General features: G+C 41.7%; 1 protein-coding gene across 1 annotated transcript in view; it reads left to right on the top strand.

Annotated features, from left to right (window-relative positions):
* Positions 1 to 18324, top strand: part of MAP3K20 (mitogen-activated protein kinase kinase kinase 20) — a 168999-nt gene that overhangs the window by 136597 nt on the left and 14078 nt on the right. Inside the window, exons 15-16 of the mRNA XM_068968128.1 lie at positions 2556 to 2618; positions 3815 to 3907. Of these exons, the coding sequence (XP_068824229.1) occupies positions 2556 to 2618; positions 3815 to 3907 (156 nt within the window). The remainder of the gene's footprint in view (positions 1 to 2555; positions 2619 to 3814; positions 3908 to 18324) is intronic.

The following is an 18324-nucleotide window of genomic DNA, read 5'->3' as shown; positions in this document are numbered from 1 at the left end:
CCTGATACCAGGCTTTCCAGGGAAATCTTCCCTGAGGTCCAAAGAGAACACATCCACTCCTATCCTGTGGGCCCTGAATCCATATAAAGACATCCTTACAGCCCCTCAGCACCCTTTGGATGATGGCTTAGCCTTAACCTATCATCTGCTCCCTCTGAGAAGACGGACAGGAAGCCTCATGCACACACATATACGTCAAATGCTGGTAATAGATGGTGATGGACAGGGAGGCATGGCGTGCTGCGATTCATGGGGTCGCAAAGAGTCGGACACGACTGAGCGACTGAACTAACTAACTAACTAATCTATGACTGTGGGCAAATCCATCCTGAAAAGCAATGCTGGCTTAGATGGCCCACAGTAGGAAATATTCTTTTCTCTCATACAGAGAGAGGAGTTTCGGGGTTCAAAGAGAGAGATCTGGTCAATCTTGTCCTATTTAGCAGAGGCCAAAAAGAAGCTCCTAGCTCCCCTTTGCCTCTTGCAGCCACAGTGATTTCAATATTCCCAGACCCAGCCTAGGACAGTCTAAGTTTCTCTCCCTGCTGGTTGGTATCATTAAAGCAAGCAATGTCCAGACTTACTAATTATTGTTCAACAAATACAGTGGATACCTGCTAATCAGAGTCCTGGGCCTGTGAATAAACAAAGAATCCTGCCCTTAAGGAATTTACATCCCAGAAAAGAGATAAAACATGTACATACAGCTTCTCTTAATTCGGAGTCTTGGCAGTTGGGAGTAGAGTGTCTGTCCTGAGTTTCAAAGGAAGGGTGTGACCAGCATCTGCGGGGACTAGAGACACCCCTCAAGCTCCTGGAAGAGTCTGCTTGTGCACAGAAAGACAGTAAGTCCTCAGAGGTGGGGGTCTCAAAAGTCAGGTTTGCAGACCCTCTACTTCTGCCAAAGCCAGGGCCATGTTAACAGTGGCTGTCCCGGGGGGCAGGGGGGAAGGGTTGGGGGTGCTCAGCCCACAGGTGATGCTCTCTTAGTCTCAGCTGGGGTCCCAGGCACTTCTGACAAATAAGCTTATATGAGAGGGAAAGAATAAGGGGAAAGGATCATGGAAACAGACTTTTCCATGGGAGGTCTGGGAGCATCCTGCATATTTTCATTTTAAAAAAAGAAAAAAAAAAGATTCTTTTCTGCTACGGTTTATCATAGGATATTGAATACAGTTCTCTGTGCTCTACAGTCAGACCTTGTTGTTCATCCATCCTATGTACAATAGCTTACATCTGCTAACTCCAGCCTCCCACCCAACCTCCGCCCCCTTGGCAACCACCAGTCTGTTCCCTATCTCCGTGATTCTGCTTCTGTTTTCATAGAGAGGTTCGTTGGTGTCATATTTTAGATTCCATTATATATATTGGAATATATATATATTGGGTTGGCCCAAAAGTTTGTTTGGTTAGCGAATACATTGTTCAATAAAGTCTTGGTGAAAAGGAAAAATGTCTTTTATTTTTACTTAAAACTGAATGAACTTTTTGGCCAAGCCATTGCAGAAAGGGATATATTGCCTATACTCTTGAGGCAATGAAGATAAAGAAATGATCCTGCAACCTGGGCCATTCAGGATGGGACACCACAAAGGGACCTCCAGCTTGGAGGAGCCCACCTGGCCCTTGTCAGAGGGCTCTACACACACACCACCCTATGCCTCCGATCCTGAGGGTGAGAAGCACTGCTCCATGTTCTGCTCTCCCACTGAGGCAGGCAGGGCATTTTTGTAAACCTTCTCGGTGAGTGAGCCTGTCAGCCCACAGATGGTAGATCATAAAACTGGAAAGTGGACGGTCAGCCTACCTACCCTTTTGCTATTTGATTGTCCTGTTCAGCCTGTCTTGGCTCCCACCTCGTTGAGCCTGGAAGCCTATGTAGAAAGAATAAAGCCAAACATCCAATAAGCGCTGATTATTGTCAGGTGTAAACGGCTTTCATTTCACTTAAAAAAATGCATCTCATTTTTCTCACATTGGTACTTTTTTTACTCTCTATGTGATATGTTTGGTTCACAGAAAAGCTGGATTATACCTGATGAGTATGAAAAAGAATCATAATTTAAATTGTTCTCCTTTCCTTTAAGAGTTCTTTGTGCTCCATTGGGTGGCAGAGCTTTGGACACAAATCCATAGAAAAGCCCGCACAGGGCAGTAAACCCTTCAGTGAGGTTTCAGCCCTAAAGGGAGCCTCTGGTGATATATTCATGTTCTTTGTTGTTTATCCCACGGTTACTCGGGGTGACGACTGCATTCTGTACCCTAGAATATTAACTTGTTACTACTGTACTCTACCAGTGTTTGAAGAAAGCTTTTACTTATTTTTTTACTCTGAGATTTAATGTCTTTAAAATATCTTCCTGTTCCATTCATTAATTGTAAAACTACCTATAATACTTTGAACAATCAGGTTTATTCTCAATAGATGTTGGATATTAACATCCCCATGGCATTTTATGGAATACATAAATAAAGAATGCCTTTATATGTGCACAATAATTTTAATCCTTTCTTGGCATTATCAGGTCATTAATAATTTTTTTTTTTTTTTACAGTCAGCCATTGAGAAATTAACCCACGATTACCTAAACTTGTTTCACTTCCCACCACTGATTAAGGTAAGGAAGGTTTTTTCCTACTGAGAATATGCAACTTTTATTGACATATGCACCTGCCACATCCACACCTAAATTTGCCAATGTCGGGAACTGTTGTTTGAAGTGAAATTTAATCATATCTGTCCAACAAGAGGCCCTTTGAGCAAAGCTTAGGATGTGCATATATTGAATACCCTTGTTCCCTGCAAGTTGAAATATTAACAATACAGTCATGATAAGAAAAACACATGTCACCTTAGTAGCTTGGGGACATAAGGGCTAACATTGCAGGTGAGGACTTCTGGCCTCCCACCTGGCTCTGCAGAACTTTGTCCAACGTGGAAGCTGCTGAAGGAATTCACATGCTAAGCTCTGGATGACTACTTGCATTGAGGGGTAGGAGTTTTATTGTTTGAATAACATATTAGTATTAATATATTTAACACGCATGCGTGCTAAGTCACTTCAGTTGTGTCCGACTCTTTGTGACCCCATGGACTGTATCCCACCAGGCTCCTCTGTTCTTGGGATTCTCTAGACAAGAATACTGGAGTAGGTTGCCATGCCCTCCTCCAGGGGATCTTCCCAACCCAGGGGTCGAACCTGCATCTCTTACGTCTCCTTCCTTAGTAGGTGGATTCTTTACCACTAGCATCACCTGGGAAGCCGCATATTTAACATATTATATTTTAAATATAGTCTAAAGGTATTGGCATAGTTTGTTATAAAATTAGTAGATACTTGCAGGAAGTACACAGAACTCGTCTCATTCACTAACCATTCCAGTTTTCCATCTCTGAGCCCTCAAATGTTCATTTTGTTTCTCTGCTTGCCCACCATCTGCAGATACTCTAGGAACTGCATTCTTCTTTGGGAATAGGGTGTAAATATCTTGAGTGTTGTGAAACTTTCAAGGTAAAGGGACAAAGTACATTTCTAGGGAAAAACTGCAGAACACAAGATGCGTTATGAAAAATGTAAGATGGTGACATTCAGTTTGTAGTACATGAGACAAATCATTTGACAAAGTTCTCAAAGGCTTAATATGTCGTTTCTCTTGCTTTAAGCAATTGGAATGTGTGGCATAATAATAAAAAAAAAGAAATTAAACAGTAGATTAGAAAGGAAAAAGAAGTGCTGTGAAATCATCTCCTTTACATGAGAAGTAAAGGTGAAAACACTACATGAAATAAACAGTGCTTGGTTTTCTGTTTCAGGGCTCAGTAGGTGAACCAGAAGAAAATGAGGAAAAAATAGTGAATCTTGAACTTGTTTTTGGTTTTCACTTGAAACCAGGGACTGGCCTACAGGTAAATCACATTTTAAGTCCTTTGGATAAATTTCAGTCTAATTTACTCTTTTTCTCTCCTGGAATTCAGTGGTTTTATATACCCCCTACCAGCTGGTAACATGATTCTGAGTAAATTTATAGACTTTATAAAATAGAATTTAGTTGAAAGGCTGCCAACTGCCTCTGTAAGCCAATCTAGGAATCTTTCTCATCTAGCTGAAGAGTCCTGTATGAGGCCACCCAAACCCTCAAGGAAACTCATTGCAAACCATGGAGGATGAGGGGAGGGGGTTAAGGTTGGGGGCACAGACAGTAGAGTAATTGTTTGTGCTTCCTGGTGTCACAGCTTCTGATTCCAGTTTTTTTGGGGGTTTTTTTGTTGTTGTTTAATGTTATTTTTTGGCCATGCTCCATGACTGAGGTCTTAGCTCCCTGACCAGGGTCAAATCCAGGGTCCCTACCTTTCAATCATGGAATCTTCACCACTGGACTGCCAGGAAAGTCCTGCCAGTTTCTTTGTTTTTTAAGGGAAATCACTTTTATAATGTTGAGAGTGGAACAATGCTGAGAATGGAATTGTGGGCAAAATGGAAGCCCAAATTATCAGCTCTAAATGGGGTGGCAGGACTTTTGCCCAATTCTCATTCAGTCGGAGTGCTACTCGATGTTATTTTTAGAATCTGGGGAAATGGTGTGGGCTAGATGGCATGTGAATTGGAATCGTAATAGGTTTCTGTTGCTTTGGATTACTATGAATGGCTAGTAATAGTGATCATGGCTACTAACAGGGAGCACTCGTGTTCCAGGCATGCAGGACTCAGGTGTAGTGCTATTTCTCCTTGTTTTACAAATAAGGAGACTAAGGATCTGAACAGCTAAATAATTTGTCCAAGGGATACCTGGCTAGCAAGTAGCAGAAGAAGGATCTGAATGCAAGCCTCTCTGACCCCAGAACCAAGCTCTTAGCTACTGCCCTATTGGTAACTTTCCTTTGAAGCCACAAAAAGACCTTGTAAATACAACTCCTCACTACCTGAGTCTGTTGCTCTGGGAGAGCTGGTGGGGCTCAGCTGGCCCACTGGTCCCCACTAATTAAACCTTGCTTACCCCAGGCCATTCCTGGAACCAGCGCTTGGGAATGACAGGAAATTGTTGCAAGGGGTTAGTTTCGCCTGGGGCTTCAAAAGATACTCTTTCTAGACACCTGACAGTGTTTCACCTGCACCACTGCAGGTATATTGATGCTCTTGCTGAATGGAAATCTTAGGCTCCTTGTTTGGGCCACAGAACTTGGATGAGTGAAAGCTGCTCTGACTCCAGGTGTCTGGTGTAGGAACGCTTTTCTTCTTCTTCTGTGATCGGATCACTGTCTATTCATTCCTGTGGATAGAAGCAGCTTTAGAAAGGGGCATAGGAAAGTAAGCGCCTCTCCAGCAATAAAGGGCCCTTCCAATCCTGAGAGTCTGTGCCTGTGGATACCCCAGGGCCATCCGGTGATAAATAAGTTACCCATTGTAATTTGCCTTCTTTGGCATCTACAGCTCTATGGGACTTAATTTATGAGTATTCTGTGTTTAAACATTTTTATGGCTTGTAGGAGGTAAAAGAAGGGGCAAGAATTTTCTTGAAAAGACTTGTCAAGAGCAGTTTCAGCCAAGAAAATTATTTTCAATTCACAAAGAAATGACTTGTTAATACACACATAGTAAAAATCAGAGGCTATCAATAATATTGAAGACCAAATACAGTAGTCTGGTTTTGACCATGATAGTATATAGACTTCTTGCGTCATTGCTTATCCACACGGCCTCAAGTCACTGGAACTTTTGATTATTTGCTGATCCTTGGTCACCCGTGGAGAATAATAATTTCATCTATATCCATCCACTCAGCAGAAATTTACCGAGGACCAACTGTGTGCCTGGCTCTCTGCTGGATGCTCAGAATGCAAAGTTTAAAAGTAGAGCACTGCCTTGCAAGAAACCCATAGTTTGTGGGAAGAAATAGACAAGATCAATGAATGGTTTTAATACAGAATGATGCATTTTTACAATATCATGCACATCATTCAGTGAAAGCACAGTGGATGAGCCCTGAAAGGGGTGCAGTAAGGACTCAAAGGAGGATCTTGACATCTTCATGGGAGAGGTTATGCTTGAGCTAAAATTTGAAATCTATCAAGAACTGTTAGGTTAGGGAGAAGACATTGAAGGCAAAAGGGACAGCATGTACAAAAGTTCAGAAGCTAGGAAAACATAAGCAGCTCTTCTTTGGGCTAATTTCTATGAGAGCTCACAACTCAAACCTCGCTCTCTCTGGGGCAACTTAGCATAGGGTGGGTAGAATAGAATGGTAAGAGTTTAGGCCACAAGGGTAACGAGACCAGAAAAAGAACTGTCTCGCATGCTAAGCTAAGGAGTTTGAACAGTGCTAAGCATGGCGTAAGGAGTTTGAAGAGAACTAAGCTAACTCGCGTGCTAAGCTAAGGAGTTTCAAGAGTGCTAAGCATGGCATAGAGAAGCTTCCCTGGTGACTCAGTAGTAAAGAATCCTCCTGCAATGTACGAGACACAGGTTCAATCCCTGGGTCAGGAAAATCCCCTGGAGAAGGAAATGGCAACCCACTCCAGTAATTCTTGCCTGGGAAATCATCCATGGGGTCACAAAAGAGTCGGACATGACAGCGACTGAACAAGAGAGGATTCTGTTTATGTTTTAAATGATCTCTCAAAAGCACAGATGAGCTGGATGAATTGGAAAGCACTCAGGACAGAGTGAGAAAGGCCTGTGTATGGCAGGGAGACAACCAGGTAAAGAGAGACAGGAGCTGGAAGCACCATGGAAGTGCATGCATCCAAAGAACTGATCCGACTGGAGTTGAGGTCTGAGGGAGGAGCCAGGATGGTGCCCAGGTTTCTAGGGTGAGCAGCTGGCTAGATGGCATTATAATGCAATAGATGAAAAGTGAAATATACAGTGCAAATGTAATACCAAGGCGCTAAAAGTATAAAGAAGTAACTGGAATGGGTGCCGTTAATTAAGAAAAGAAAAGCTTTCCTCACCCCTCCCTCCAATTTTTTAGCTGTACGTGTGGCTTGCAGGATCTTAGTTCCCCAACCAAGAGTTCAATCAGCAGTGAAAGCATGGAGTCCTGACCTCCAGGGAAATTCCAGGAAAAGCTTTTTTGGAAGGGATGTTTTGAATATGAGCTTGAAGAGGCTCATGGTCCTTTGCAAATAATTTTCTGAATATAATGTTTAAAACTTCATCTTAGAGAGTCCTTCTTTCCGAAGAGCTCAAGTTATTTCATCCTTGTCACCTCATTTACTTCCCTTGGCATTTCTGTGAGATGCATAAGGCACATGGTGTTGTCATTTTTGATTAGAGAAAGTGTGTTACCAGCCTAGGGTGAGGAGAGGATAGAGCTGAAACCAAAAATTACATCTTCATCATAACCTTTATATTAAACATGTACTTGCTCTCATTCCTGGCTCAAGATATTTAAGCCATCTGGAGACATTCACAAAATAATCCTCAAGTAAATTAGTGTCCAGATCTAAATTACCCAATTATGTGCTAGGCTATATCCTAACATTATGAAATATCTCCTCACAAATGTGCTTTAAATTGCTATTTCAATTCCCCACATGAAAACCTTGTTACATTGACCCTTCAAGGTGGAACCCAAGAGAAAAAGACATCCTCAAAATTTCCAATTAACTGAGTTCCCATAAGCCCATCTTTATGGAAAAGGTGCAGCCTTTACCCCCATCTCCATGACTGGAATAAGTTAAATGAGAACATTGAGGCTTTGGAAGTTCTCTCCAAACAATTAAAATGAAAGATGTGTTCTAAAGGCAGCTATTGGGAATAATGTATGACAATGACTTTATCATGAAAATAGTAGCTGTGTTTTCCCACTGCCTCTGAAAAGGACCACCAACTAGCTACCACTTAAAATTGGTTTGTTGTGCAGTAACTGGCCTACTGAGAGGAAACAATGGAAATATGGCCTTATCCACAAATATACAAATATATGTAGAAAACAAATGCTTTCCTTGTAAGACCTGTCAACTTTTTTTTTAATTTTATTTTTACTTTATTTTACTTTACAATACTTTATTCATTTTGCCATACACTGACATGAATCCGCCATGGTTGTACATGAATTCCCAATCCTGAACCCCCCTCCCACCTCCCACCCCATATCTCTCTGGATCATCCCCGTGCACCAGCCCCAAGCATCCTGTATCCTGTATCGAACATAGACTGGTGATTCGTTTCTTACATGATAGTATACATGTTTCAATGCCATTCTCCCAAATCATCCCACCCTCTCCCTCTCCCTCACAGTCCAAATTCCGTTCTATACATCTGTGTCTCTTTTGCTGACTCGCATACAGGGTCATCATTACCATCTTTCTAAATTCCATATATATGTGTCAGTATACTGTATTGGTGTTTTCTTTCTGGCTTACTTCACTCTGTATAATCAGCTCCAGTTTCATCCATCTCATTAGAACTGATTCAAATGTATTCTTTTTAATGGCTGAGTAATACTCCATTGTGTATATGTACCACAGCTAGACCTGTCAACTTTTATGGTCCAAAAACTCAGCCTAAATTCTTTTTTTCAAGCTTCATTTTACAACCAGATGGATTATGACACATCAGTTCAGTTCAGTTCAGTCGCTCAGTCGTGTCCGACTCTTTGCGACCCCATGAATCGCAGCATGCCAGGCCTCCCTGTCCATCACCAATTCCCGGAGTTCACTCAGACTCACATCCATCGAGTCAGTGATGCCATCCAGCCATCTTGTCCTCTGTCATCCCCTTCTCCTCCTGCCCCCAATCCCTCCCAGCATCAGAGTCTTTTCCAATGAGTCAGCTCTTTGCATGCGGTGGCCAAAGTACTGGAGTTTCAGCTTTAGCATCAGTGAGACCAAACCAAGGAAAGCCTTTCACATCTGGGAGCCTGTGCCAGCTGCAGTGGTCAGAGCCCCTGACTGTGACCTCAGTCTTTGCTAGTCAGATACCTTGACTGTGACCCCACCTCTCGAGATGACCAGGCCCTCATCAGACTCCAGCACCGTGAGTGATTCAAGAATTTGTCCACCAATGAAACCAACATCCTTTTTCCTTTCCTTTTCTGAGACAACCTGGCAGGGGAGATAATTGGACCAAAGGCTTTCCTGACAATTTAAATTAATAAGAAGTTGAGAATGAGTTTCACCCATTTACCCAGTTCTACAGAGTAAAATAACTGTGCATTGAGGCAGCCTCAAAGTTGACAGTGGTATTGGCAGAAATTGGGTCTTTCTCAGCTCAGGTTTCCTGGGCGAGGTGCTTAAAATGCTTACGATAATTATTATTATTTCATACCTCTCCCAGACACTGTGGCAAGTACTCTGCAAACATTTTTCTGGTGTATAACTCACCCTCACAGGGAGCAGTATCCATGTATTAGACCAGGAGGAAATGAAGGAGGGGAGAGGAAGAGCTCCTCCCCCAGAGCCCCTACCTAGTTAGGGGCAGGTCCAGCCCAAGGCCTCAGCCACCATGTCACACTGCTTCTTTGTGAAAAGCATCATGCGTGCATGCATGCTAAGTCACTTTAGTCATGTCTGACTCTTTGCGACCCCATGGACTGTAACCTACCAGGCTTCTTTGTCCATGGAATTCTTCAGGCAAGAATACTGGAGTGGGGTGCCATGCCCTCCTCCAGGGGATCTTCCCGAGTAAGGGATTGAACCCAGGTCTCCTGCAGCTCCTGCACTGCAGGCAGATTCTTTACTGCTGAGCCACCAGGAAAGCCCTTGAAAAGCATCAGATTCAGTCCCCAAAATAGGTGCATTGGCAGTAAACAGGCAAACATTTTTTTGGTCATTTAATACTAAACCACCACTATTTTTGTTTCATGTGGAAGGTGCCTTGTGTTTTGTAACCTAAGGCCCTTGACTTGCTACAGAAGGAAAGCGGCTTACAGAATCTCAGGCAGCTTCGTGCACTCCCCAGGGTGGCAACCACCCTTTTTATTGGAATATTCAGGTGCACAGAGTTTCTTATTATATCTCTTATCAACTCGCCAGTCAGGAGCATTGATTCTCAAATTGCCAAGGAATAAACTATCAAATTACCCAGCAGTTTTCTCACCGAGCTCCTTTTGAGACTCTGTGTCATAAAAATTCAAAAGCAGAGTTAGGAGGGGACTCTCCGAGGAGCCATCCATTCCTTGTGAGGGCTGGACAGTCATAGACTTTGCTCCTGAGTCTTTAGTCCATTTTCTCCCCCATGGGACAAGGAAACCTGATTGAAGCTGGGATTCCATGAGTCTAAGTGGATCCCTGTGGTAGAGAAGAGATGGGCTTAGGGGAGAAGCCTGGGGAAGGACACCTTGGCTCCAGCGGACCCTTAATTAGACAGGCTTCCAGCAGCATTTGAAGAGGCAAGCAAACCAGAAAGAGAAAACAAGAGGGACATTTGGAAAAGGTGGAAGCGGCACTAACAGCCCACTTCAGAGCGGAAGACATTCGCGTCCCCTCCCCCTCCCTCCTCGCACCCATCCCTGTGAGCACCTGGCCCCTTTCTCCCACTCCCCAACCCAGGAAATTCACTCAATAGTTTTGCTTCTCTGGTTTTTTCATCCTTAGGTTAAAAATGCTGCTTTTTACAAATACTTCCCACTCACTATTGTGCTTTTACATCTTTATTAGATTGCTTATAAAATGTGGCATTTAATAAACTTAATTGAATCTCCAGGCCCTTTCTCAAAGCACTATAAATATCAAAAACTGTCAAATAGGACTTTTTTCCCCCCCCTATTATAGAGTTTTTATAAATGGATAGATAAACATGAATGAAATAGAGCACAAAGAAAAGGATTTTGTAAGGAGGTAAAAAGCCAACACCTTCTGTAATTTCGGAACTGAAAGGCAGTGCCTTGCCTTCCTTTGCTATGTCTAGCATTTATGAAAAATGCGGTGTAGGAAAGTTGGTTTTCCGTGACCAACTATTTTTGAGGATAAAGATACATGTACACAAGGACGCATTTGTACTCCTCGGTATAGACCCTTGCAGTGGTAGGGTTCTGTAAGAAACACAAGTTGTCATTGACAGCAAAGGAACAAATACAGGTCAGAATTTGACCACGTGACTTGCTGCTGATTTCTAATTAGCATTGGTTGTACGCTTTGTCAGACAGCCCAGGCAGCCTCCTATAGAACTAAAACAAAACTGGAGAGGTGTCCAGTACGTCATTGCTGACGGACTGATAGTCATGTGTAGAAATGGTTGTGCCAGAACATGTCTAGCAAATGGAGAAAACAGCCCTGACTTGTGTTTGCAGTTTTCCATGGTGTCAATACTCCTACCATGGCCAATTTCAAAGTGCCAATCTGACCTCACCGAACTCGAAGCTGAAAAGAGATGAAAGTAATCAGCTCATGAGGGCTGGGCCCAGCACAGACTAGATCACTCTTTAGTCTTCTTGATCAAGATTATGTGGTCCTTTCAAAATCATGAGTAGCAAGGAAGCATGCGTGCTGAAGCATAGGTTTAAATAAATCACAAACATATTACTGCTGGTTTCCAGCTATATTAAAACGCGTAGTTAGCTCAGAGAGCTCCAAGCTCCCCATGAACCCACTGTTGGCTTAGATCCCCTTGGCTGGCTGTGGGCTCGTACAGCCACACTGACCATAGTGTATGAATCATACCCTAGGATGTGAGTTTGTAAAAAGTAAGAAGATAATTATAGAAACAGAGAAACAAAACTTAAATTTGTGACTGCCTTTTAAAATGGCTTTAACAGCCACTATTGGCAACTCCATGATGACAGACACAGTTGTTGAGAATAACAGAGATCTTTGCTTTTAGAAGCAGGTTTGGAAAAGTCTCTGAGGATCTGCAGAGAGAAGGCCTCCATAACTCACAGTGACTTGTGTATCCTGAACCAAAATTTAGATCTTGGAAATAATCAGCTGTAAAAGGACAGATTATTTGAAGTCAAATTAAAAAGCACTATGTTGGAAAATCAAAGATATATGACAACCACGTCAACATTAAGATGTGAACTGAGAATAAGTAATGCCTACTAACTGGGACAATCTTGTTATTTCTTTTTTCAAAAAATTGTATTTCTAAAAGAAAAAAGAAAAAAAATGTGTTTTCTTGGAGTCATCTCTGGAGACATGGGAGGAGGCAGGAGAAGTAAGTAGGTAAAAGCTGTTTATGTATTTTGAGTAAAAGTTTCTTGTATTTTGAGTAAAAGTCCTGGGTAAAAGTTTATTTGCAGCCCATTCTGCAGTACTAACAACTTAAGCAGTAATTAGGTAAGCCAGGCCACTTTCTGTATTGGTTAAGAAACCCAGCTGGAGACAGAATAGATTCTTAATTATTAAAAAATCAATAAGAAGATTTACCATTCTTTTTTCCCTGAGATGAATACTTAGTACCTTCCAATTTCAAATACCGTTTAAAAATAAGTTAATAAAAAAGGCTTTTCCAATTATGTCAACTAACATCTGCACCCTTTTAGGTAGTCAAGTATATAATGCATCATACGAAAGTGTACCTCACTTGACTTCTCACTTTATTTTAGCACCATCCCTAAAGTCTTTTTTCCATCCATAACTCAAATAAAAACCCCCCAAAAGGCAACAGAACAACCTTATCTCCAGTGGTGTCTAGTTGGCACCGGTCTGCCCTGACCTTAGACACAAGCCATTGTTAAGGGTATAACGCATTTACATATTTTGCAATAAAACATCAGTTATTTGCATTACTGTGTCAAGTTTTATTTGATTCTTTCACCTAAAAATGACTCATTTTCCTTTCTTGTATTTTAAAAACCAACTACTCTAAGCTTGTTTGAGAATAATCAAAAATTGCCCATTTAGCTAGAAGTCATTTTCTTTTCAAAAGGCAAATGTTATTTAATCTTTCAGCTGTTCATTGTGCCATCATAAATACTTTCTTTTCAGCACAGTTGTGGGGACTGAAATGAGCCCACTAATTGCCTCCCATTTCGACTGACATGTGGTGGTTTAGTGGAAAGAGAACACAGCAGGGAGAAGGAAATAGGAGGCTGAGAAAATGAGAGCTAATTATTTTCACTGCCTCATGTCAGGCTCTGTGTCAGCCTTGTTTTTACAAACTGGAAGGTTTAGCACTAAATAAAACAAACTGGCGTCATGTTTTTATATACTGGCAGTGTCATGGAAGCAGCTGCACATCTCAAAGACAATATAATGCCTGCGTTCGCATGGACACCATCTGACAGACACTGTGAGCCACGGCTAATGAGGACATCACAGTGGTGCCAAGTGAAAGGTGCTGAATTATGTATGATTCTTCATCAGTACAGCAATAGTCCTGTACATCATTATGAGACATTGTTTTGCTGGAGAGATTAAAACATTCTTAGTTCCAGACCCTGCAACCTATATGCGCTGAAAGAGGTTATTAATGGAATTTTTAGGGAGAGTTTCTTGTGGATTTCTTTGGGATTGAAAAACAAATCTCGTGGGACAAAGCTGTGATGGGTCACGACACTGTATAGATAAAGAAGAGAGCCAAATTAACCATACTTGCATTATCTTCCTTTTAAAGGCAGCATAATAAAATAGAGTGTAGCAGGGTTATACATAATGATAAATAACCCAGGTGCTATCATGGGATGTTCTTCTCTCCTGCCTTTAAAACAGCAGGTTCCAGCAGCTAAGCGAGATAATAGCAATGCATGTAAAGGAGCCTTCGGAGGCCTAAACCATCAACATCTTACTACTTTTAATACCAGCATGACCAACATTTCTATCGTGTTTTTATTTCATCTTGTATGACTTCTTACATTTCAAAATAGTCAGTCGCCTGCTATGTAACTCTTTCCCTTTTTCCCCCCTCTTGAATCTTAAAAAGTTTATTTCAACCTCTGTATTTTAGGTTTTAAAATATGTCCTCAGTAGACGATTTTTTTTTTTTTTTAAGGTGGAAGGGCCTCTTTGCTAGAATCTTGGGCATTCTCCAATGGGATTTTACTTTTTCTCTGGTCATGGGGAAGGGGGCAGGGTGGACATGGGGATTTTAAAAACCTGTATCTCCTCCATTTGACTGGGCGTGCCACGTGTAGCTAAGTGAACTTGCTACAAATCTCCACGCTATAAAAATCCCAATTTTGTGAAGTTCTATAGCAGGCAAAATTAATCTATGGTGGTAGAAATCGGGACAGTGGGTGCCTCTGGTTGTGGAGGAGATGTCAACTGGGAAGGGGCATGAGAGAATTTTTTTATGGCAGTGGAATATCTTACCTGTTTAGATAATTTGTTGTTGTTTAGTCTCTAAGCCATGTCCAGCTCTTGCAACCCCATGGACTATAGCCCACCAGACTCCTCTGTCCATGGGATTTCTGAGGCAAGAATACTGGAGTGGGTTGCCATTTCCTTCTCCAGGGGATCTTCCCAACCCAGGAATGGAATCCAAGTCTCCTGGATTGGCAGGCAGATTCTTTACCACTGAGTCACTTGGGAAGCCCATTTGCGTAATTACATGGGTGTTTACAGTTGTTAAAATTCATTGAACTGTACACTTAAAAACCTGTACATTTTACTGTATGCAAATTATGTTGTTCAGTCACCCAGTTGTGTCTGACGCTTTGCGACCCCATGGACTGCAGCACACCAGGCCTCCCTCTCCCTCACCATCTCCCGAAGTTTGCCCAAGTTCATGTCCATTGCATCGGTGGATGCCATCCAGCCATCTCATCCTCGGATACCTCAATAAAAAATATGTTAAAAAAAATTTTTATGTCTGTAACTTTCAGATAAATATCTATAGGAGCCTGAAAGCTCAATGTGGAGGTCTATTTCTTCCTCAAACGTCCTGAATAATCTTGCTCCTAGATTTTTAAAGATTTACCTATAATGTTCATGTTTGTGATAAGATTTAGGTAGGAAAAAAAAATAGACAGATTGTTGTTTCTGAATTGCCCAGAACTTAATATAATATTTATGTATAACTTTTGTGCTAACTTCAATCACTTTGTCTATTTAGAAATTTTACCTCTATCCTGATGAGTTCTTTTTCTTTCCTTCCTTCTTTCTTTCCTTTTTTTTTTTTTTTCTTGTGAGAGGGAGAAGGGATGTCTATGTTTAGAATCACATGTATTAGCCTAGGACTCCAAAGAATTTTAAACAGCTTGCAGAGAATGTAATAGTGATTTCTCACAAAGAGATACTTAATTTAGCATTAACTGAGTGTTGTTTAGAATGTTATCTTCACAGTGTAAGAGTTTCTGTTTTACTTGGCCAGTAATCTTAATTCAGAAAAATTTTTCATGTAATTCGCAATGCAGAAGCAGTTCAAATGGAATGCTTTCTCATCCTCCATTAACCACATACTTGCTCCTAAAATTATCCAGGTATTTCAGCAGCTGCTGAAATAAATGGTACATATCCTGGGAGCTCAACACAATTATTTTTTTCATCAGTTTCCAATGCGAAAACTCCCCTCTCCCCAACAGAATGTCACCCACATCTTGTAGGTTTGCCCTGAGGGGCAGATTTTCTAGCTAGTAGAGAGGTTTTGCTCTTCAGCCCCGGTGGAGGACTTCCCAGGCTTCTGCTCCTCCTTCACCGCCTTCCCCCTATGGATTAGTAATTAGCACTCCCCAGAGATGTCCAGGGCACAAATTCAAACAGTGGGGATCTTCTTGGGTGGGAATCTAGTTATGAAATGAAACTGTGGTAGTCAGGACCTGCCCCGTGATTTTGCTTGTGCAAACAGAAAGGAGAAGGTTGTTTCTGCTTTGGAAAGTGGGAGTCCTCCCTAGTCACGAAGCCTAAGCCAGGGCTGGAGGGAAGTGTTTGTGATTCTGGATTCTGGCCCAATCAGTCAAGAAAAGGAACTTACAGACAGTGAAATGGCACCATATTCACGTTTAACAATGGTCTTTTTCAACAAAGGAGAGGGAAACTGGCTCTGTTGGACTTATTGGAGACTCAGTATTTCAGTCTCTGCCTGGGAGTCCTACAAAAGAACCCGCAAGATAATTTGGACTACTTGTTGACTTTGGAAGGTGGAACTCCTCTGGACTATAATTCTTACTTTTGTTAACCCATAACAAGGAAAGTACAGGATTCAGAAAAGTCTGAGGGGAAAGCTACTCTTCATAGCACAATAGGTCTACTTGGTTTAGTTCTGAACTCCACTACTTGCTCTCTGTGTGATCTTGGTTGAGCTAACTTATCCTTCTGTACTTCCCCTTCCTCATCCAAGATAAGGCTCTCTGGCTGTCCATCGCATTTCATAGCCATTGTCCCTCTGGTAATCTGCTGGTTTCTGTTAGGAGGGCCACATCAGATCTGTTGAAACTGGAAAGGGCAGAATTGGTGCTATCGAATCCATCTATGTAAGAAGATATGAGTTTTTTTTCCTACTTCTATTTACTGCATAAAGGCAGTTGTGGTTATGTTGCCACTTAGCTACACCTTCTTTTTTCCAACAAAGTCCCTGGCACCAGAATTAGTCCGTGTCCTCTGGGTCAAACTCCTGCCCAAGGAAGCTGCTTTGACTCAGCCTCCTCTCTGCAAGGTCTCTATTCTAGGCACTCTTTGGACCTTCCTGCCTCACTCACCTTCTGGCCTGCTCCCTTAGATGGCTGCTAGAGGACAGGTTGGCTATGTAATAACAAATTGGAGCTCTGTTGGTGGCCAATATTGGCAACAATAGTAATTATTTCTTTTTTTATATTAAATGTTTTTATTTTATTGAAGTATAGTTGATTTATAATGTTGTATTAATTTCGGCCATACAGGAAATATACATGTTTGTGTGTTCAGACACTTCAGTAGTGTCTGTCTCCGTGCAACCCTATGGACTGTAGCCTTCCAGGCTCCTCTGTCCCTGGGATTCTCCAGGCAAGAATACCGAAGTGGGTTGCCGTGGCCTCCTTCAGGAAGTCTTCCCGGCCCAGGGATCGAACCTGCAATCCACATCTCTTACATCTCCTGCGTTGGCAAGTGGGTTCTTTACCACTAGCGCCACCTGGAAAGGCCCATATAGATGCATATATAAATTCTTTTTCATGTTTTTTCATTATGGTCTATTATAGGATATTGAATATAGTTCTCTGTGCTATACAGCCGACCCTGTTTATTCAATCTATACATCGTACTTTGCATCTGCTAATCCAAAATTCCCAATCCATCCCTTCCCCAAGTAATTACATCTTTGGGAACTCCTAATTTGGCTCCAGCACAGTGCTGAGTACTTTCTTTACATTATCTCATTTAGTCAAAATACAACAACCCACTCGTAAAGAACACTCAGATCCAGACGGGTTACATAATTTGGCTGAGGTTGGGGGGAAAGTGGCAGAACTGGGATTCCAGCTGGGGTAGTTGGACTTTAAACTTGTGATCTTTCACCTCTGCTAGTGATGGCTCAGTGTATGACCCTTTTCTATATTGTTTCCATTTTAATAGGATTCCCCAACACCTTAAACCAGGCGAGTGAATAACAGAACCATTGCAGACTGCCAGAGGTGAAATGTGTTCCAAAAAGGAGTCCTTCAAGGCCCCCATGGGCTCTCAGAGAAGAGAGCTGCCTGCTTTTGATTTCTGCCAGTCAGGATGGAGAGTTGTTCACTGACATCCAAAACGATTCTTGAATGTTTCCGATTCAAATATCAATACCCACATTTCTATCATTCACATCAAACCAAAATCAATAGCTCTCCCTAGCAAATTGAGTGGTTTTTAAATCAGAGCCAATATTCCCACTATCTGGTTCCTATCACTAGCAAGAAACTAAAAAGCTAGCAACTGTGCCTTTAAAATTCTATGTTAGGCTCATAAATATGTAGAATTTTTATTTTTAGTGATATTGTTGATGATTTAATTCACCTCATTCATATGAGGTCCTTTCAGTGATCTATTGGTTAAGAATTTCTTCCCCAGCATCCCATCCATGGTTGGGTCCTGTGGAATTCAATAACTTGTTTAAATCCTGGGAGTTGTGGAGAATGCTCTTGGACACCTCTGGCTCACCAAATGACAAAAATGCCAGAAATACCTTCATTTTTAAAATTTAAAATGAGTAGATTTTAATTTTCAAAAATTAAAATGGGTAATTTAAAACTGAGTAAAATTTAAAGAATTTTATTACTTCATTTGTAGATTGCTTTTCTTAACTAAGGAACAATGAAATCATAGATACCCTGAAGATACCTAGGAGTTCTATCAGGTGGCTCAGTGGTAAAGAATCCTTCTGCCAGTGCAGGAGATGCAGGTTCGATCCCTGGGTTGAGAAGATCCCCTAGAGAAGGAAATGACAAGCCACTCCAGTATTCTTGCCTGGGAAATCCCATGGGCAGAGGAGCCTTGTGGGCTACAGTCCATGGAGTCACAAGAATTGGACAGGACTTAGCAACTAAAGCACCACT

Source organism: Capricornis sumatraensis, chromosome 3 (assembly GCF_032405125.1).
Source record: "Capricornis sumatraensis isolate serow.1 chromosome 3, serow.2, whole genome shotgun sequence".
NCBI lineage: Eukaryota > Metazoa > Chordata > Mammalia > Artiodactyla > Bovidae > Capricornis > Capricornis sumatraensis.
This window is presented reverse-complemented; position numbering and strand designations above follow the sequence as displayed.